Raw genomic sequence first — 22,661 nt, 5'->3', positions numbered from 1 at the left:
AGGGGTAAAGAATGTCTCACTCCCTAGTCTACGTTTACGTGTTATTTCCCTAATTACCTCTGTTGTTTGTATTAGCAGGGATGCAAGGTGCCAGTAACTCATCCCTAGCAGTAGTTGGAGGTTCAGGGATGAAGGTCGCATGAACTCCATCACCAGCAGAATTCAGAGGTGCAAGGATGGGCTAGTACCATATGAGCAGTGGCAGTTGGAGGTGCAGGAGCATGAGATTCCAGCACCCCATGGCAGTGGGAGGCTCAGAAATAAGGGGCAAAAGAGCAATGGGCAGATTTAGAAGAATACGAGCTGTAAAAGTCTTATCCCGAATGTCAGGCAGAGAAAAACAAAGAGCCGGTGGTTTAACTCCAGAGGCTGCCACGCACACCCAGGTAATGTTAAAAAGCCACAAGCTCTGAAGCAGTTAGGTGCAGGGTGGAAAACCCTCTCACAAAGAGACACTGAAAATTGTACAACCCATGTTTTTGTAATGTTCGTCATGGTCTTATAATGTGTTAATTATGTTATTATGTTACATCTCATTTAACTCACTCCAAGGTAGGGTGACCACATGTCCCGGATTGCCTGGGACAGTCCTGCAATAGGACTCTTGAGGCTGCCCGGAATCAGTGATGTCGGCAGGGTGAGTGGCAGAAACGCCGTACTTTTTTTTGTGTGTGTGGAGCCCTCACTCTCCTCCGAGAGGCACACACTCCCACCCAGGACTTCTGCAAGGTAAGTGAAATACAAAGGGTAAGGGGGGGGAGGAGTAGATAGATAGTGAGAAGGGTAAGAGAGGGAGTAGATAGTGAGGTAGTAGATAGTGAGAAGGAGAAGAAAGGGATATATAGTGAGAAAGGGGGCAGTAAGAATATTCAAATAAAGAGTGAGAATGAGTGAGAGATTGAGGACCATTACATAAGTTACGGTGGGTAAAGGTGATGGAAAACCCTTCCACTTAAAGTTAAAGGGGTAGTAGAAGCAATATTATTTGTATAAAGTGGATATAGAGGCAAAAGGTGATTGCCTTTGGTTGTGGCAGCACCATGAGATTTCTGAGGGAAAAACAAGCCTTCTGGCTTGTCTGGTGTCATGAGAGAATGAATGAAATAATGCGTGGATGCCATGTGTGAATGAGTGAGAGAATGAAAGAATTAATGTGTGGATGAATTGTGTGAATGAGTGAGAGTATGAATGAATTTGTCTGAATACATTAATGAATGTGTAAATTATTTGTGTGAAATATACCCTCTATACCCTCAGTGCTGAGTATACATGCAATTACCAGTTGATCTATACTTGCAATGCTGGGTTTGTGTGTTCTGTTGATCTATATCTGCAATGCTGTTTCCATACATTATTATTGTATACCTGCAACTACAGGATTTGTATTTCTGATTCTGTCTATTTGATCGATACCTTCAGTGCTGAGTTTACACGTGAATTTCAATTGATATATGCAAACCTGGCTTTGTGTGTTAATGTGTTGATTTATACTTGCTATGCTATGTGTCCATACATTTATGTATACCTGCAAATATAAGGTTTGTATGCCTTATTCAGTTGATCTATACATGCAAGTGCGGTTTCATGTGTTTATTTGATATATATACCTGAACTACAGGGAGTAAGTAAAAGAGAGGTATGATTTAGTAAATGAGGGGACAAAGGGACTCTTGGGATGTTTACGGGGGATAGGTGTTATGCTGTACCACTGCCAATGTCTGCCTCAGTATATAATAACAGTAATCCTATACCACCGTCAATGTTTGCCACAGTATATAACGATAACAGTTATGCTGTACCATCGTCAATGTTTGCCTCAGTATTTAATGATAACATTTATGCTGTACCACCGTCAATGTTTGCCTCAGTATATAATAAAAGCAGTTATGCTGTACCCCTGTCAATGTCTGCCTCAGTATATAATGATAACAGTTATGCTGTACCCCTGTCAATGTTTGCCTAACAATAGAAGCTATGCAGTTTTAAAGTGTGTGTGTGTGTTGGGGGGGTGCACATACAGGATCAGCCCCGGGTGCCAAATACTCTAGGTACGCCCCTGCCGTTTGTACAGCATTACATTAACATGTAATGATTTAAAGGGACTCTTTGATGCAGAAGATAGCAGAGCGGTCCCTTTACATTTCCGCAGCATCCCATTTTCAAAAGCATGGGGTATTCTGCATTTGAATGGCGTCTTAAAATGCATTCATTGTTCAGGTATTGTTCAGTATGTCCTTTTAAACTCTATAAACAAAAAACCAAAACACAAAGTCTAAAAATGAAATAAGACTTATGTAAAAGAATCCAAGGGCATATAGGAGATATCCATAAGGCTTCAGCATTTTTTTATTATTATTATTATTTTTTTTAAACATGATGTGAACTTTATTTTTTATCAAAACCAATTTTTTTCCAAATCTGGTAATTCTGCCCCATGTGCCATTTCGCCCAAAGGTATTTCAAATGCTAGTATTTTAACCATCTCCATGCATGAGATTCTACCACCAGCAAAGTTTGCGGTAGTCATTTTTTTTTAAAAAAAATTCGCACAAATTATACTTCAGGTATAAATTTATAGCTCTAGGTTGTAAGGGTTAAATGTCAGTGGAGTCCGGTATGCAAGCCAGGGTCAGGGTATCCAGAACAGTATCAAAGTCCGTTAAACAAGCCATGGTCAGGGTATCCAGAAATGTAGCAAAGTCCGTTTAAAGCAAGCCGCAGTCACAACAAATATCACGAACCAATGCAGGAGCATGCACATTTTTTGCCAGTTCCTATGACCTATCCACCGCCTCGTAGCCCTTCCAGTGGATGAGATACTGGAATTGCCCTTTGTGGATTCTAGAATCGAATACCTCCTCCACGTCATATTCTTCTGCAACGTCCAAAATAACAGGTTCTGGTGGGAAGTTTTGTCCTCCAGGGAACCGATTTTCAACCCATGGTTTTAATAAAGATACGTGGAACATTGGGTGAATTTTCATGGTGTGTGGGAGAGGTAGCTTGATGGCTAATGGGGAAATAATGTCGCAGATGGAATAGGGACCCACAAACCTTGGTCCTAACTTCCTTGTAGGACCGGCTACCTTGAGATGTCTAGTGGATAGCCAAACTTTGTCCCCAACCTGGTATGCTGGAGCCGGAGAACGATGCGAGTCCGCAAACCGTTTATAACGTTGTTGAGCCTATTTTAGGGTGTTGCGAATCATCATGTATGTTTGCGTGAGATTTCGTACATGTTCTGTGATGGATGGAACAGTATTGAAGATAGGGGCTCCCGAGAGCATAGAAGGGTTGTAACCGTAACGGGCAAAAAAAAATGGAGACATTTTCCCACTCCTGGGAAGATTGGCAACGGTTTTGAATGTTTTCCACTTTTAAATAATCTTTCTCACTGTAGAACGATGGACTTTAAATTGTTTGGAAATGGCCTTATAGCGCTTACCATTAATTTTGGGCAACGACAATTGCTTATCTTAGATCATTGCTGATGTGTTCCCTCCTTGACACTGTGTTAACACACACTTGAATGTTCTAGAGAGCAAACACCTAAAACTTCGGCTTTTATAGAGGTGGTCACACTTGCTGTTGATCAATTAAACAAGGGCATTTGATTAGCAGTACCTGTCTGCTATTTAGCATATTAATTCCTACAGAAGCAGTAAGGGTGTACTATGCTGTACTATGTCACGCGGTCATCACATCAATCGCGTGGCCGTACTGCCGGATCATTGGTCCCCTGGGACTGCTTCGGATGCGGGGCAGTCTCCAAAAACAAGCCAGACTGTATTTTTATTAGAGGTACATGTACATCCATAAGTGCATCTTGTGATGCCCTGTCCGGATGTATATGTACATCCATAAAAGACTGAGGGGATTATTAAACTTTTCATGCAATTTTTTCTTCAACAGCTCACACACATATGATAAGACAACTAGAAGGTTAGGCACATCATGAAATAGTTATCGTTATAGGGAATATAATGCTTACCGAACCATTCCATTTCCAAGGTTAGATATCATTTCAGCAAATGCCTGTTCCAACGGCTTTTCAGAACCTTTCTGGTTAACCTATAAATACATTATATGTAATATCATGCAGATTACAATTTAAATGCATTTCTTGCATTAACTATATTTTAAATAGAAATTTATATAACACAAATATTTGTGCTACTGTTTGTACGCACTGTTAGCTCAGAATTTAGCATGTATACTTTTGGAGTTCATAATGGCCTAACTACAGCAAGATGTGTTCCTCTTAACTGGCGGGATGGAATCCATTCCTTGTGCTTAATCTTACATTCAATGAAAGAAGCTGATTCTTACAGGTTTTTGATACATCCATAAAACTTGCATACTTAAAGTTGTATGGAAGGGGCGGTTTATTCTGCATCACAAAGCATCATCATAGGCAAAGTGTAGTCTGTCATCCCAATTTGTGTAGTACATACACAGACCTGACACCTGGTAGGGATCTTATAGCCAATTTCAGCAAGAGAGGGGTTCATTTGGTTTTATAGGCATGTGGTGCCAAAAGGTTTTACAACACAAATTCCTCTTAGAAGCTAGGACTCCAACCAGGGCCCTCTGCAAGGTGTGAAAATGTTTCAGATGAGGTACCTTTAAGTCTAGTTTTAATGTAAACTGGCTGAGTAATCCACCATATACTTGTATCTCCTCATAGATAGTGGATTAGTTTGATATGCTAAGTGAACACTAGCAGGCAGGAAACCATTTCTTCCAGGGTCATATCCAAAGCATACATCAATAATAACCCATTAATACATAATCATACCTCCTTTTGTGCATATTTAGAAGAGGGAAAGCACACCCTCAGAAAGAGTACAAATATGGCTACAGCAGCTGAAGCCATTTGGAAGGAATTGTGAAGTCTGTGGCATTGAAACATAAGTAGCAAATGTGAAGTATCTATGGACTTCATAATTTACAAAAAATTACTAGATGCGAGAATTACCCCTGTGGTTTGCACAGGAGTGAAAATAAAATCAAAATTCTCTGTTTGGACTGGTATTTTTCCACAGCACAGCAGAAGGCCACTTATAGTTCCTGTAGGTACACCTTCCCTACGCTTATACTACCTCTGGGCCAGCTTGGAAACTTGAGATGAACAGAGAAGGTATAAATCTGATGATGGGACATTGGTCAGTGTGCTCACTAGGGGCCAAGATCTAATTTTGAGTAAGATGTCATCTTTCCTTGCCATGGCCCTACGGACAGAAAAACAGCCACTTTACCCTCCAAGTGAGTAGTTACATGAAAAAGGAGAAATTAACAGAAACCCTGCTTGGTGTAAATACTCTGTTTTTCTTCATAATAAATATTCCTTTAAGTTTTGCTTTTGTCTGGTAAGACATTACCCGATTAGACTGATTTATTGGTAATTTGAAGTCACATAGACATTGCATATTTTCTGGGTCTGATTTGCTTGGGGGAACAAGTGCCCCATTTATGGTGGTGGCAGCGTTATGTTATTAGTTATATATTTGATCCCTTAAGGACCAGGCTGTTTTTACGGTTTTTACGTAACACTTTTACGGTGCTCATGTTTAGCTGTAATTTTCTCCTCACCCATTTAGTGTACCCACACAAGTTATACATTGTTTTTTTCAGGACAGGAAGGGCTTTTCTTCATTTTTTTTGGCATATCTAATTTCATCTAAATTTTTGTTTCTAAATCCACTTTTTCTCACTTTTATTTGAAAAATCTTTTTAATCGTTTAGAAATAACCAATGTGGTTGTTTTTTTTGCTGCAAGTTATTGGGCAATAAGTACAAGCAGCCTTTTGCTATTTCAAAACATTTTTTTCCCAAATCTGGTCATTCTGCCCCATGGGCTATTTGGGTATCTTTAAAGTCGGCCAATGCAATTTGATTAGAAAGTGGGCTCCATTGACTTGCATGGTTGAATGCAGTACCTGTATTCAACCTGAAAGGGGAGCCAGAGTTCTCAAGAGGGACGTTTAGGAAGTGATCGTTGACGCCCCTCCCAGACATGGCCCATGATGCCGATCTAAGTGGTGCTGAATGTCTCGACATCGAGGCATTACAGCAACACCGTTTAAGCGAAGAAAGTGACTGTAGATCACTTTCTAAGCTTGTTTAATGCTTTGACGTGCCAGGCCCGTCAGAGGTCGTTAAGGGGTTAAACTCTGCGTAAATTGTTGGCGCTATATAAATTAGACAATAATAATATTATAATTAAGTGTGGGAGGTATTAAGGGGTGATTTTTATTGATATTTACGGTATAGGGCAGACAATTTTATCTATTTTACTACCAGAACCAAGTCACACATGCTTGGAGTTTGGTGTGCATGTGACAAAATGGTGGCAGCGGTGGGATAACTAAAAAAGATTGTCTTGTCGTGTGCTAATAAACTGTAAAGCTGAATCATCCAGAAGCCTTGGAATATATCAGCTTTACAGCTTATTAGCACACATGTAAGTTTGCTCACCTTCCTGTAAATGCAATCTTGTTTTATTTTATCATATTTGGGTTATTTTGAGATACTGCGCAATCTTGTCCCTTTTCTCTATCACTATATCTAGCTTCAAAGATATTGAGAAGAGTTTGAATAACATAGATTACCGTATTTGCTCGATTATAAGACGAGGTTTTTTTCAGAAAATTACCCCTCGTCTTCTAATCGGGGTCGTCTTCTAATCAGACCTCAAATAGAGGTCTGATTAGGAGACTAAGATCCAGATCCCCCGCACCGCTGCAGGGGACCTGGATCCTCCTGTCTCACCCCCCCCCCATCATACACACACTTACCGGTGCTTCCTGTTGTATTGCCGGTGCAGCGGGTTGACGTCAATGCGATCCGCGTAGACAACGTCCGCTACAGCCGGAAGGAGGTGTGGCTAGCAGCGGGGGTTGTCTGCGTCCGTCGCGTAGACCTTCCCCGGTGCGGGGAACTCTGATCTCTGACAGCCGGGGAAAGTATACGCAACGGACGCATACAAACCCCCGCTGCCAACTCCACCTCCTTCCGGCTGCAGCGGAAGGCGACGTCAACCCGCTGCCCCGGCTGGAAGCACCGGTATGAGAGGGCTGAGAGGGGAGAGAGGGGGAAGGGGGGTGAGAGAGAGGGAAGGGGGGTGAGAGAGAGGGAAGGGGGAAGAGAGAGGGGGGGAGAGAGAGAGTGTGTGTGTGTGTGTGTGTGTGTGTGTGTGTGTGTTAAATGGGGGTATAGGGTGTGTGTGTGTTAAATGGGGGCATAGGGCATTTCTGGAGTGGCGTTAAGGGGGCATTTAATAGAGCACTCTGCTTCCTGAAATGCCTTATACCTCCCTATTTGCCACTCTGCCCCATAATATGCCTTTTAACCCCCTAAATGCCAGAGTGGCATATAGGGGTATAAGGCATTTCTGGAGGCAGAGTGCTCTATACAATGCCTTTTAACTCCCTTAATGACACTCTGCCTCCTGAAATGCCTTATACCTCCCTATATGCCACTCTGCCCCATAATATGCATTTTAACCCCCTAAATGCCAGAATGGGATATAGGGGTATAAGGCATTTCTGGAGGCAGAGTGGCACATAGGGGGTCAAAAGGCATACCATGGGGCACAGTGGCATATAGAGGGTTAAAAGGCATATCATGGGCCACAGTGCCATATTGGAGTGGCAAGCCTGGGGGCAGATGTGCGTAACTGGGGGACAGGTTGGAAAATACAAGAAATAAAAACAAAAAAAATATTTTTCTCAATCATAGCTTTTATTAAAAAAAATAGTTTACATGAATTAACATTTACTGGTAAAACTTTTTTTCCTTTGGGGTCGTCTTATATTCAGGCTTTTTCTTTTTTTCCTAAGTTAATAATCAGATTTTGGGGGGTCGTCTTATAATCAGGGTCGTCTTATAATCGAGCAAATACGGTAATTGCGAGTGCAATACTTACCGCCGATTGAAAAATTACACTTGTTATTACTGGCTACACTATTGTTATTTTCTTTTTCCTCCCCAAATTAACACAAGCACAAGTGTTTTGTTGATATCCGCATCCAGAGAATGCTGTTCTAGGGTTGCAGCTGTGAAATAGGGGAAGTATTTTTTATATTTTATTATAATATATATATATATCTATATATGGTTGCAGCTTGCTGTCCAGGGGTTAATAGGGAGGAGGTTTAATTGCACCTCCCCCAATACATTAATAAGGTTTTGGTAGCAGTATAAACTGCTTTGTGTGTCCACTACGTAGGAGGTGAGAGTAGGTTCTCACCCTATTGAGAGTGTGCCTTGACGTGGCGGGTGAGCTTAATTATGCTTTGGTCAATTCATATAACCAAAACCTCTCATTTATATTATGTTTATATATTTGTCGCCAACTTTATTAGGGTAAGAAGCGCAGACAGTTTTTGTTTTTTTTATATATATATAGATCTATATATATTGAGATATATATATATAGATATAAGACGAGATATCTATCTATCTATCTATATATATATCTATATATATATATATATATATAGATAGATATATATATATATATAGATATATATAGATATAGATATATATAGATATATATATATATATTGGTAGAGGACAATTCACTCGAAGTCACTCTTACACATTTATAACACGGTATTGTTTGTACTGGTACCCTTGTCACTTCTCTTGCACACATTTTTTTTTTGTACCAGATTTTAGTGTTGCTGGATTTGCTAGTTAATCCAGGCACTAAAAACAAATTGTTTCCAAGGCTTAACTAAATGCATACTTAATATATTTACAATTCACTGTTCCCCTCTTCTTGTTTTCTTTTTGCTACCATTTGTTTGGCGGGTTTCATAAATTGAGTACCAGGTGCAGTTGCAGTCCAAGGCAGCACTAGACCATGTTTGATTGATTCCCTGCTGGGGAAAAACCAAAGAGGAGCTGGTACAAGCATTGTTGGACTATGACATGCAACAAGCAGCACAAAGTGATGCCTCAAACACATCTTAGGGGGCATGGTCACAGAGGAGATACCTGCAGCTGAAGTGACATACCGAGATCTGGAGATCCCTTGTACTCTTCTCAACAAACTGTTTTAAAATACTTGGAGATGCAAACCTAAGAACACAGCTTATCCTTAAATATCAAGAGGCTGCAGAGCGCGAGGCTGCAGAGTGCCAGGTTGCAATAGAGCATGAACTAAAACTGGCAGAGATGTAGAGGTTAACTACCTCACCTTTCAGTGTTGATTCAAGACGCTCTTCTGGACCTAAACCACGTACCGAAAATCTCAACATTAAACAAGGTGGTCTTCCTGCGCAGTTTGCAAGTAGTACCGATTACCAAAATACAAGTGGGCAAAGTACCTCACCATTTGTCTCAAAGGTCCTGTGCTGGAAGCATTTGCATCAGAATCTGAACAATGAGGGGATTAAGGCTGCACGGCAGATTTTTTTTTAGGACATTTGTAGAGTCGCAGGGAAGGGATTGGGATCGATACCTGCCACACCTCCTTTTGAGCTCCTCTACGGGCACAGACTCCCCAGTCTCCTGGCTCTAATTTCGAGACGGGTCAGAAGGAGACTTGGGGTCCCAAAGACATTGTAATTATCTATAATTATAGATAAAATACAGGCTTTAATAGGGGAGGTGTGTGAGAATCTGAGGGCTGCCCAATCCAAGCAGAAGCACTGGTATGATCGTAATGCCAGAGTATGTATGAAGTGGGGGAAAAGGTCCTTGTATTGATACCCATATGGCAGAACAAATTGCTGGTGGCCTGGAAAGGCCCTTTTACTGCTCTACAGTGGGTCAATTATGTAAACTGTGTGGTATCTTTGTAGAGGGGGGGGTGTACCTTTTGATCAAAGCTAGGGCTGCAACAACTAATCGATAAAATCGATAATAATCGAAAATGAAATTCGTTGCCAACGAATTTCATTATCGATTAGTTGAATCGATTATCGATTATAAAATGAGGGTTTTTTCAGAGCAAACACTCTGAAAATACCCCTCATTATATAATCCGTTTAGCCTGACTCACAGCAGCAGCTCCTACTTACCAGTCCCTCCCTGTAATCACTGTGACAACTGGCCCCGCCCCTTCCTTCTCCCAGAAGGCCAGAACCACATGGCTGTGACACTCATCTAACTGTAAGTATAAAATTAATATTTGGGCTGCTGAAAGTTAGGGGAGGTGGGGGTTAATTTAGGGGCAGCTATGGTTAATGGGGTGTTTAGGGTTAATTTAGGGGCAGTTATGGTTAATGGGGTGTTTAGGGGCAGCTATGGTTAATGGGGTGTTCAGGGGCAGTTATGGTTAATGGGGTGTTTAGGGGTAATTTAGGGGCAGCTATGGTTAATGGAGTGTTTAGGGTTAATTTAGGAGCAGCTGTGGTTAATGGGGTGTTTAGGGTTAATTTAGGGGCTGTTGTGGTTGACAGGGTCTTTAGGGTTAATTTAGGGGATACTGTGGTTAATGGGGTGTTTAGGGTTAATTTAGGGGCAGTTATGGTTAATGGGGTGTTTTGTTTTGATGGGGTATTTAGAGTTAATTTAGGGGTAGTTATGGTTAATGGGGTGTTTAGGGTTAATTTAATGATGAGGACTAAGGGTTAATTTGATTAATTTAATAGTTAACTTAAGGTGCAGTTAGAGATAAAGGGGGGGGCAAACTAAGGGGAATCTAAATCCTGGGGGCCGTAAAGATTAACCCAGTACTTATTTTAAAAAGTATGATGTCAGTGTGATGCGAACGGGTCTGTGACTCTATGAGGGGACTATGAGATATGTGGGAGGCAGCGTGGAGTGGCATATGTGGGAGGCAGCGTGGAGTGGCATATGTGGGAGGCAGCGTGGCATGTGTGGGAGGCAGCGTGGAGTGGTATATGTGGGAGGCAGCGTGGAGTGGCATATGTGGGAGGCAGCGTGGAGTGGCATATGTGGGAGGCAGCGTGGAGTGGCATATGTGGGAGGCAGCGTGGAGTGGCATGTGTGGGAGGCAGCGTGGTATATGTGGGAGGCAGCATGGAGTGGTATATGTGGGAGGCAGCATGGAGTGGCATATGTGGGAGGCAGCGTGGAGTGGCATATGTGGGAGGCAGCGTGGAGTGGCATATGTGGGAGGCAGCGTGGAGTGGCATATGTGGGAGGCAGCGTGGAGTGGCATATGTGGGAGGCAGCGTGGAGTGGCATATGTGGGAGGCAGCGTGGAGTGGTATATGTGGGAAGCAGCGTGGAGTGGTATATGTGGGAGGCAGCGTGGAATGGCATATGTGGGAGGCAGCGTGGCATATGTGGGAGGCAGCGTGGCATATGTGGGAGGCAGCGTGGCATATGTGGGAGGCAGCGTGGCATATGTGGGAGGCAGCGTGGCATGTCGGGGAGGCAGCTTGGCAAGCCTGGGCTCAAATGTGCATAAAATGGGGGGCTGGTTGGGAAATACAGACAAGAAATGCATTTTATCAAAGTTTTTGTTTATTCTGCTGTTTGTATTTAACATCATTTATTAAATTATTTTAAATAAATGAAAAATTTACATTCATTTTTTTTATCCGATTAATCGACAAAATAAATCGGCCAACTAATCGATTATGAAAATAATCGTTAGTTGCAGCCCTAATCAAAGCGTACTATGACAGGGAGCCCACTCTGTTAACTGTATGTAGTTTGCCTGGGGAAGAGCACAAACTTAATGACCAAGGCTTTTTTACACTACAGGAGCAATTCTGCAGGCCTCTGTTTAACCATAATATCTCCCAGTTAATCTACTCTCAAATTATATATTTGCATTCCGTTTTAAAAAAATAATGAAGCTGGTATTTTATAAATTAACATGTTGTCCCCACATTTGTCTCTTTAACTAGGTATGAATTGTGCATTAAGTAAATTGAAATCGGAGAGATCAACATCCTATGTGCTTGCTGTACTCTTTTACACAAGAGGGCACTGTTGCCAGCAGCGCTTGTTGGTGAAGTGCTGCATATTCCCCCCCCTGTTGACATGTTGCTCAATATTTTTGGAACCCTTCCTATATCCTGATGGGGCCATCCATTCCTCGTCAGTCCCTGGGATCACAGTCTGGGGCTATGACTCACATGCTTAGAGTTACATGGTCTGCCTAGGCATCTGGGCAACCAGCAACAGCAGTGTCCACTGACGATAGCCAATTTCCACTGCAATTGTTCGAAGAGCACGACAAGCATGTGATTTGCACATCAAGCCATCACATGTTTGGGGAGGTTTCTGGTTGGCCGTTGCTGAACTGCCTGAGCAGCCAACAGCAACACCATCTTTAATGTATTTAATATACCGATCAGCCATAACATTATGATTACTGACATGTGAAGTGAATAACATTGATAATCTTGTTATCATGGCATCTGTCAGAGGGTGGGATTAGGCAGCAAGGGAACATTTCATCCTCAAAGCTGATGTGTTAGAAGCAGGAAAAAAAAAAACAAGGGTCCGAGCAATTTTCACAAGGGCCAAATTGCGATGGCTAGACGACTGGGTGAGAGCATATCCAAAAACTGAAATTTTTACTCACCGTAAATTCCTTTTTCCTTAATACAGTGGCAGTACGATGGGTACTGTTCTTTTCTCGGGACAAGATGATCTAAAGACAAAAAAAAACAATTAAGTGCCCCGGAACCCCTCCTCCTTACCCATAAAAACCGCGGCCGAACCGGAGGTAGACAGTAAGTAACAAGACAGACACCAAATAGCTTGCCAAACATAATTTATTACATAAGGGAGGGAAACCGGTACTGCCACTGTATTAAGGAAAAAGGAATTTACGGTGAGTAAAAATTTCCGTTTTTCCCAACATACAGTGGCAGTACGATGGGATGTAGCAAGATCCCAGAAATGGGGCCATATTAAGAGACCACCGCCTGGAGCACCTTACACCCAAAATCCGCCGCAGAGGAGGAAAAGATGTCTAGCCGATAATGGTGCACGAAAGTGGAAAATGAGGACCAGGTAGCAGCCGTACAAATGTCCTCAGGAGAAGCTGCAGCTTTTTCAGCCCAGGAGGCCGCCATAGCCCGAGTAGAATGTGCCCTGATGGGCCATTGTAGAGTGAGACTACTAGAGTGGTAAGCCATGCGGATGGCGTCCACCAGCCAACGAGAAATAGAAGCTTTAGAAACTGCTGACCCGGCCGACCGTCCAAAATATTTGATGAATAGCTGGTCTGAAGAACGGATGGAGGAGGTACGAGCAATATAAATTTCCAAAGCCCTCTTGACATCTAACGTGTGCCAAATCAATTCATCCGGAGAAGAAGGACACGGAAAAAAGTAGGAAGGACCAAGGGCTGACTAATACTGGACCGGGAAATGACCTTAGGGAGAAAAGAAGGTTTAACATGGAGAACAACTTTACCTTCATGAAAAATCGTGAACTCCGGAGATGATGAAAGCGCCTGGATTTACCCAACTCTCCTAGCCGATGTAATAGCCACTAAAAAACTGTTTTCAGCGACAGAAACTTCATGGATACCTCCTCCAGAGGTTCAAAGGGAGCTGAACACAAGGCTCGAAGTACAATGGCAAGATCCCATGATGGAAACAAGGACCTCCTAGGAGGCGAATAGTAGCGGCCTTAAAAAAACGTCTAATAAGTACGTGAGAGGCCAGATCTGAAAGAAAAAAATGACTAAGGGCCGAGATCTGCCCTTTAAGGGTCGAGACACTAAGGCCCAAAGTCAGACCTTCCCGTAAGAAGCAAATGACGGAATTGATGGCAGGAGGAAAAATGGGAAGGTGCCTAGCGGTGCACCATCGGAGGAACTTGGTCCATACCCGAAAATAAATCTTGGACGTTGAACTCCGGACTGAAGTCAACAGAAAGTCTGCGACGTCCTCGTCCAAACCCTGGTCACTCAAGATCAGCCTTGCAACAGCCAGGCTGTCAAACGGAACATCTGAAGAAGTTCCAGGCGAAGGTCGATGTTCTCGAGAAGATGTGGAGAAATTGGAAGCTCCCAAAAGGTGATGGTCAACTGCCGGAGGAGGACAAACCAACCCCTGTTGGCCCAGTATGGAAGGATGGCCAAGACCCTGGCCTTGTCGTTTCGGATTTTCAGCAGAACTCGAGGAATCAATGCCACTGGCGGGAAGATGTAGGCTAACCGGAAATTCCACACCATGGAAAGCGCGTCCAAAAATTGCGGAAGATCCCATCGGTTGAGGGACGCGAACACCGGGACCTTGCGGTTCTTGCGAGTCGCCATCAAATCCACTTCCGGAAGACCGAAGCGTGACACCAGAGTGGAGAAGGTTTGAGGGGTCAAAGACCATTCTGTCTGTGACCATCTTGCTCTGCTTAAATCGTCCGCGATTAAATTGTAGCGGCCTCTGATGTGCGTCGCCGAAATGTCCGTCAAATGAAGTTGGGCCCACTCCATAATAACTGCGCACAAGATCTGAAGACTCCGGATCCGCGTGCCGCCCTGCTTGTTGATATATGCGACGGCCGCTGCGTTGTCTGATTGGATCTTGACAGCTTGACCCTCTATAAACGATCTGAAGGCCAGGAGAGCCTGAAGAATTGCTTTTAGCTCTAGGAAATTTGAAGAGCGGACAGCATCTACTGGAGCCCAATCTCCTCTTCGAAAAAGGGAGCCCAAATGGGCTCCCCATCCTCGGCCGGAGGCATCCGTGGTGATAATAATCCAACTTCTGGGACGGAAAGAGAGTCCTCTGGCGAGATGGGACGACTGCTTCCACCAATTCAACTGGGACAGAACCTGGCCACTTATAGTGAAGGACGTTTCCAGATCTTCTTCTTGCCTGGACCAGTTCGAGAGGATCTGCCATTGCAAGGGACGAAGTTGACACCTTGCCCAAGGAACCGCCGGGATGGCAGAGGTGAGAAGACCCAGAACGCTCATAGCCTTCCTGACAGAGCAAATTGGATTTCTTTGCAGCGACGAGATCTCTTGTTTTATCTTGAGGCGCTTGGAACGCGGAAGATAAACGCAAAGGGACATTGAGTCCACCAAAAACCCCAGAAAAAGAGTCCTGGAAGCGGGAATGAGGCAAGATTTTTTCTTGTTGATTAACCATCCGTGGAGTTCCACGAACTTCATAGTAGCGGAAAGGTCTGACAAAAGTTTCTCCCGGGAGGCCGCCATGATCAGCCAATCGTCCAGGTAAGGAATTATCGAGATATCTTGTTCTCTGAGATGAGCTGTCAAAGGACAAAGGATCTTTGTAAAAACTCTTGGGGCTGATGCCAGATCGAATGGAAGGGCCTTGAACTGGAAATGATGCACCCTGTGATTGAGGCGCAAAGCAAACCTCAGAAACTTCCTGGACGCTTCGGCAATCGGTACATGAAGATAAGCGTCTTTTAGGTCTAAGGTGACCATTAAATCTCCCTCCTTTAGCACCTGAGTGACTGAGGTGATACTCTCCATCCGGAAATGCTGGTAGGGGATACAGCGGTTTACTGACTTCAGGACCAGAACCGGACGCAAGGAGCCATCCGGTTTTGGTACCAGAAACAACCGGGAATACACTCCTTGAAATCTTTGGTGAACGGGAACCTTCTCTATCACCGCTTTTCCCAGAAGCTTCATGCTTTCGGAAAAGAGAGACCAATTTTTCCTTTCTAAAGGGTAGGACGAAATCAGGAACTGGCGGACCGGAGGCCGAAAGAACTCTATTCTGTAACCCTCCGAAATAATCTGACGAACCCACGGATTTTGTGTGGTCTGTTCCCAGGATAGGCTGAAGTGTCGTAGGCGTCCTCCCACCTTGCAGTCAGAACTTTCTTTTATCCTGCTTTTTCGGCCGATCTTGGAATTTTTTATCTCCAAATGGCCCACGAAAATTATGAGATCTGGAGGATTGGAAGACGGGTCTCAGGTTCCTATAAGGATATCTGCGGTTCCACCTTGGCCTTCAATCCTGAGGCAAAGCTCTTTTAGTATACGAAATCTGCTTAATAAGATCCTCCAACGGAGCACCAAACAACTTCTTACTCTCTAAAGGTAAGTCACAAAGCGCAGATTTAGAAGCTGAATCCGCCGTCCAGGACCGTAACCAAAGGGCTCTGCGTGACACAGACGACAAGGCCATGTTCTTGGCTGATAGCTTAAGGGACTCCTGAGCTGAATCCACAAGAAAATCGTTGGAAAGCTTTAAATTCTTCAACAGTTTATTAATCTCCGAATCAGCATCATCCGCAAGACGATCTTGCAAAAGTTGAAGCCACATGTGCTGGGCCCTAGCCACTGCAGCACTAGACACCGCCACCTTGTATTGAGCTCCTGCCACCTGGAACACCCGCCTGCAAGAAGTCTCTGCTCTCCTGTCCATAGGGTCTTTGAGCCCGGACACTTCACCGATGGGGAGAGTAGTCTTTTTGGAGAGCTGGGCCACCTGTATGTCCACTTTGGGGGGATCTTCCCAAGAATATTCCCCCTGAAGCCTGAGCAACTGCTTAAAGCGTTTAGAAATGAAGGCTCTTTTTTCAGGGTGCTTCCATTCCCTGGCGATAAGGTCATCCACTTTAGGGAGTACAGGAAAACCTTTAACCTTCCCCACATCACCTACTAGGAGCATACGAGTCACCTCCTTGGTGAACTTACGGAGATCCTGGGAGGGGAAAACCATCTCTTCCTCCGAACTATCACTAGAAGAACTAGAGGACCGGGAGACCTCACCCGAGGAAAAGTCTGAATGAGAGGAAGACCTGGATCTCTTGCGCTTGTGCGTGGAATCCAACTTGACTCTCTCCTGAGATTGAGCTGCCGAAAATTGAAATGCTTCAAAAGTTTGCGCCAAATTTTCCTGGAACCACCCGAGGAAGGATTGAAGGTCTTTGCGCTTCTCAGCAGCAACCTGTTCAGCAGAGCAGGCATTGCACACCTTTTTCCTGCAGCCATCAGGCAGTGGAGTAGCACATTCAGCACATGACAAATGCTTAGCTTTGGAAGTGGCCTTTTTGGGAGTGGAAGCAGGTCTTTTATCCTTATCCGGATTCTCTGATGGTAACGGACTAGACATCTGATGAAAAATTAAAAAATGTATATTAAAAAGAAATTTTTTTTTTTAATATTATTTTTAGGAGGGAAGAGGATAGGAAAGAGTCAAGATAAAGAAAATATCTTACCCTAACCTCCTCTGAACCGTGTGGGGGGGCTGGTGACACGGCTGCACTGTACTGACGAAAGCTCCAGCAGTCAGACAGGCAAAGCGCTTAAATGCAATTTTAAAATTGCCGCCCTCCGGAAGATCCGATTCGCGCATGCTCAGTAGCGCGATCGGATCTTCAGTGGAACGCAACGACACCCGGGCGTGCGTTCCACCTAAACTGCGCATGCTCCCACTTCCTTGCTCAGAAAAGGAAGAAGCCATTACATCCTCCGTAACGTGGACCGCTAAGGAGGGAAGCCTCTCTCTGCTCACCACCCGGGGAGCAATCGGAGGCAACGAAGACCCCCAGGCAGCAACCCGTGCGCCTCACCAGCTGCCGAGATGCCGAACTCCTGTCCGGACCGACGAAACACCTGTCCGTCCCTGCAAGGGACAAGAAAAGAACTGTCTACCTCCGGTTCGGCCCCGGTTTTTATGGGTAAGGAGGAGGGGTTCCGGGGCACTTAATTGTTTTTTTTTGTCTTTAGATCATCTTGTCCCGAGAAAAGAACAGTACCCATCGTACTGCCACTGTATGTTGGGAAAAATATTGCTCTTGTAGGGTGTTCCCTGTCTGCGGTAGTCGGTACCTATAAAAAGTGGTCCAAAGAATGAAAAGTGGTGAAGCCGCTACAGAGTCATGGGCGGCAAAGACTCATTCATGCACATAGGGGTCAAAGGCTGGCCCGTGTTATCAAATCCAACAGATACACTACTATAGCTCAAATTGCTAAAAAGGTTAATGCTGGTTTTGATAGAAAAGTGTCAGAACACACAGTGCATCACAGTTTATTGCGTATGGGGCTGCGTAGCCGCAGACCAGCCAGGGAGCCAATGCTCCCTTCGGAGACTGGGCCACAGGGCAGTATTTCAACATGATAACGACTCCAAACACACCTCCAAGACAACCACTGCCTTGCTAAAGAAGCTGAGGGTAAAGGTGATGGACTGGCCAACCATGTCTCCAGACCTAAACCCTATTGAGCATCTGTGGGGCATCCTCAAGCGGAAGGTGGGGGAGCGCAAGGTCTATAACATCCACCAGCTCCGTGATGTCGTCATGGAGGAGTGGAAGAGGACTTCAGTAGCAACCTGTGAAACTCTGGTGCACTCCATGCCCAAGAGGGTTAAGGCAGTGCTGGAAAATAATGGTGGTCATACAAAATATTGACACTTTGGGCCCAATTTGGACATTTCCACTTAGGGGTGTACTCACTTTTGTTGCCAAGGTTTAGACATTAATGGCTGTGTGTCGAGTTATTTTTAAGGGAACGGCAAATTTACACTGTTATACAGGCTGTACACTCACTACTTTACATTGTAGCAGAGTATCATTTCTTCAGTGTTGTCTGTAGATGTGATTTATCTGGACTTTGCTAAGGCATTTAATACAGTCCCACATAAAAGGCTAAATTAACAGAAACAGGCTTAGGGACAAATGTCTGTATTTGGATTGGAAATTGGCTAAAAGATAGAATGCATAAAGTTGTTGTGAATGGATGTTTCTCAGACTGTACGCAGGTATTACATGGAGTGCCTCAGGGGTCTGTCCTGGGTCCTCTTCTTTTTAATTTATTTATAAATAAACTCCCAGGCTGCATTGAGAGCCATGTCGCAGTTTTTGCTGATGCCACAAAATTAGGCAGGGTAATTCAGACTAATCTGGGTGTTTCTTCTTTGCAGGAGGATTTAGACATAGTTGGGGACTGGTCGTACAAGTGGCAGATGAGGTTCAACATAGATAAATGCAAAGTTATACATTATGGTAAAAATAATAAAAATGCAAACTATACTATAAATGGAATATCCTTGGGGAAAACTACCAATCAAGGATTTAGTAATAATGGTAGACAATAGACTTGACAAGCAGCTGCAAGGGCCAATAAGGTTTTGGCATGCATAAAAAAGAGGTATTGATTCACAGGAGGAGGAGATCATCTTGCCTCTTTACAGGTCAATGGTAAGACCTCACCTAGAGTATGCGGTACAATTCTGGGCACCAGTCCATAAAAAGGACATTATGGAACTAGAAAAAGTGCAAAGGAGGGCTACAAAATTAATAAGGGAATTGGCAGATATTAGTTATGAAGAGAGACTAAAAAAGTTAAAATGATATGCACTGGAAAAATGTCATCTTAGAGGGGATATGATAACATTATATAAATATATGCAGGACCAAAATAAAGAGCTCTTCAGTGACTTGCTCATTAACAGAAATGTACAAAGAGCAAAAGGTCACCCTCCGAGACTGGAAGAGTGGAGATTTCATAGACGACAAAGGAAGGGATTCTTTACAGTAAGGACAATAAAGGTATGTAATTCACTGCCTACGGAGGTGGTGTTATCCAATACATTAGATACCATCAAAATGGGTCTCAATATTTTCTTAGAAAGGGATATAAATAGAATTAATATTTTAGAGCTTCTTGATCCAAGGAGAAATCCGATTGCCTTTTGGACTCAAGAAGCAATTTTTCCCCTGATGGCAGAATTCGAAGTAGCTTAATTAGGGTTCTTTTGCCGTCTTTTGGATCAAGAGTAGGAAGGTTAGGTAGAAGGGTTGAACCTGATGGACTTAGGTCTTTTTTCAACCTTATGTACTATGCAACTATTAAAATATATAACAAAATATTTACAAAAATGTGAGGGGTGTATTCACTTTTGTGAGATACTGTATATATATATATATATATATATATATATATATATATATATATTTGGACTTTTGTTGGTCACAGTGGGGAATTATTTTTACGTGTTACCAACACTTTTATTTATTTTATTTTACTAATCACAGAGCAATCGGAGCAATCACAAGGCGACTGGGGTAGGGGGGTTATGTTGCTGAATGCATCAATATCGAGGCATGTCAGCAACACCGATGCGATAGTTGTCATGATTTTTTTTTAATATAGTTTATGTGGGTACAATAAATGAGTGGTACATTACAATTAAACAAAGACATAGCAAAAATCAAAAACGTTTGCATCCTCAAGAGTAAAATACTGCAAAATACTAGCCAGCATTTTTTTTCATCACTAATCATGTTTTTCATTTCCTGGTGGCTAAGGTTTGTCATGCCTTGCCATACACCAACATTGTATGCTCACAAACACTAACAGCTTACAGTAACACATGCTAACATTCTGCTCTCATGTGCACACATACCAACACTCATACACACACTGTAACGCTATATGCTGACAAACACGCTCATACACTCTACATGCTAGCACCACACTCTTATACACACGCACACACTGGCGAACACTATACATATATAAAATTACACTAACACTATTACACATACACACTGAATCTGGCACTACGATACAGTAGACATACTGACTCCAGCACTATACTGCTACACACAATCATAGACTGACTCCAGCACTATACCTATACGCACTGACATTACAGTATACACATACACACCCAGCGGGTTCATGTAATGTGCATTTTACATGACCCAGCTGGAAGCCTCACGGCACCCACTACACCACACCGCCGGAGAAAAGCACAGGGTACAGAATTCATAATGGCAGCCCTGCAAAACCCTGGTGGTTTCTAATCGCCATGGTAACCAGGCAACTGGGATTTGTCAAGCCCTGCCTTAATGGGTTAAATAATGTGACATTTGAGTGAAAGACTGGAAGTGAAACCCCTACTATAGGGTTTGGAATTTGTGTAAGCACTAGTGTCAGAAAAACTGAAATATTTCCATTATACCATCACTAAATTTCTACTTAAATTATGAGGTGCTCTTCCCTTTATTAATATCAAAAACCTTATTAAACCTCTTTGACAATCCATGATATAGAGTTTTAAGTCTTATGCCACGTTGCCAAGCTTTCACTTTCCTGAATTCCCTGTAAAGCAGTACAGATTGGATTTTGTCAAAACTGTACAGATTGCTTTGCCAATACTCTGCTTAAGAAACATTTTTGTCTGCACTGTTTTATCCAGCTTAGTGCCTATCTTTTTTGGAACCTTATAATATGTATAATCCTTTATAAAGTGATCTGAGTCTTGGTTATTCAATTAATATAAGCTGAACAACCATAAATATCATGAGAGTTCCCTGATAAAACTGCAAATGTTGGGTATTTGCATGCACTTATCTGCAGTCATTTACACAAACACATCTAAATTAAAGTTACGACTATAAAAACCATAAGAAAATATTCTCAAATTCATATGTAATTTAAACACATTTAAAATTAAAATAAACAAGACTTACCAGGTTAACAACTATTTGTTTTCCATAACTAATTATTTGCGAGTCAAAATGTCTCTGGAAGCCATCCATCTAAAGAAAAAAAAGAATTGAAAAAGACGTGAACATTTAAAAACGGAGGAGGCACTTCTTTTTTAACAGATTTCCCTCAACAAAACCAAACATAATAGCCAAGTTAAATCTCTCTCTAAAACTGTGTACCAGTGCCCCACTGTTTCCTGCACTTCTGGACATCTTCCGATTGGAAAGGGAAGTAAGCATGATGTGTCTTCCATCTGCTGCACTTAGATTCCTTATCTGGCCACTGCGGCTACAGTCCTCAACATTGCCCGTTTCTTTTGTGCTTCTTCAAAAGAGCTTAGAAGAAACAGACTTCCTTGAAAATTCTGCCTGAGAGAGACTTCACTGATGCAGTATAACTATATTGTGCTTTGTTGCTGTGCTTGCCATGAGGTATGACTTTTGACATTAAACGGCCTTCAACAACCTCACCTTGCTAGTGAGTTTGGCTGTTCCTCTGTTTTATTCCTCCAACAAAGCTGTTTCTGTTTCGCTGTTTTCGCTTACATATTAAATTGATGATCATTAGCACCTGTCAGGTCAGAAGCGCCCTTTCTAAACTATTTTGAACCGGCACAGGGAGACAGGAACACATCACGTTATCATGTTACCCCGCAGTGAAACTGTATGAGCAGCGAGAGGTAAGCGAGGGTGGGAGCTTGTTTGTATGTATGCATGTATAAATGTAAGAATGGTTGTGTAATTGTGTGTCTGGGTGAGCATGGTTGTGTAGTTATCTGTAGGTGTATGTGTAGGTGTTTGTGTATAAGCATATATGTGTAATTGTATGTATGTATGTGTAAGTGGGGTGAAATGGAGTGTGTGTATATGTGTGTTAGTGAGCATGAGTGTGTGTAATTTGTGTGTGTTTACATGTGTTCCATAATTTGGAAGGGGCAAGGGGCACAGACAAGTTGTATGGGGGCAATGATGGCACAGATCAGCTGTTGGGGGGACCCTGGGCAATTTTCACACCAGGGACCTGTGGTTTCTAGTTCTGTCCCTGCTTCTTGAAACCGCTAAAATGCATGGAAGATATGCATTTTAGAGGTGGAATTTAACACTAACTTGTTTGAGAATTTGTTAAGGTCTAATCCCAACAGACTGAGGGTTCTGAGGGAGTACATAGTGATAACAGACATGTAAGCTTGGGCTAAGCAATTTTTTGGAATCCATTTGGTTATTTAACACCACATATAATATGTAATGCAGTTTAGGCACAGCTAAGAAGGGGTAAAATTTGATAA

The 22,661-nt window shown here is 43.0% G+C and overlaps 1 protein-coding gene across 1 annotated transcript in view; it reads right to left on the bottom strand.

The window, feature by feature from the left end:
* Positions 1-22,661, bottom strand: part of SACM1L (SAC1 like phosphatidylinositide phosphatase) — a 180,997-nt gene that overhangs the window by 103,648 nt on the left and 54,688 nt on the right. Inside the window, exons 11-12 of the mRNA XM_053467324.1 lie at positions 21,358-21,426; positions 3,992-4,071 (exon numbers count right to left, since the gene is read on the bottom strand). Coding sequence (XP_053323299.1) covers positions 3,992-4,071; positions 21,358-21,426 — 149 coding nt within the window. The remainder of the gene's footprint in view (positions 1-3,991; positions 4,072-21,357; positions 21,427-22,661) is intronic.

Source organism: Spea bombifrons, chromosome 5, assembly GCF_027358695.1.
Source record: "Spea bombifrons isolate aSpeBom1 chromosome 5, aSpeBom1.2.pri, whole genome shotgun sequence".
NCBI classification, from domain to species: domain Eukaryota; kingdom Metazoa; phylum Chordata; class Amphibia; order Anura; family Pelobatidae; genus Spea; species Spea bombifrons.
Note: the sequence above shows the minus strand (reverse complement) of the source record. Positions and strands in the feature narration are given on the sequence as shown.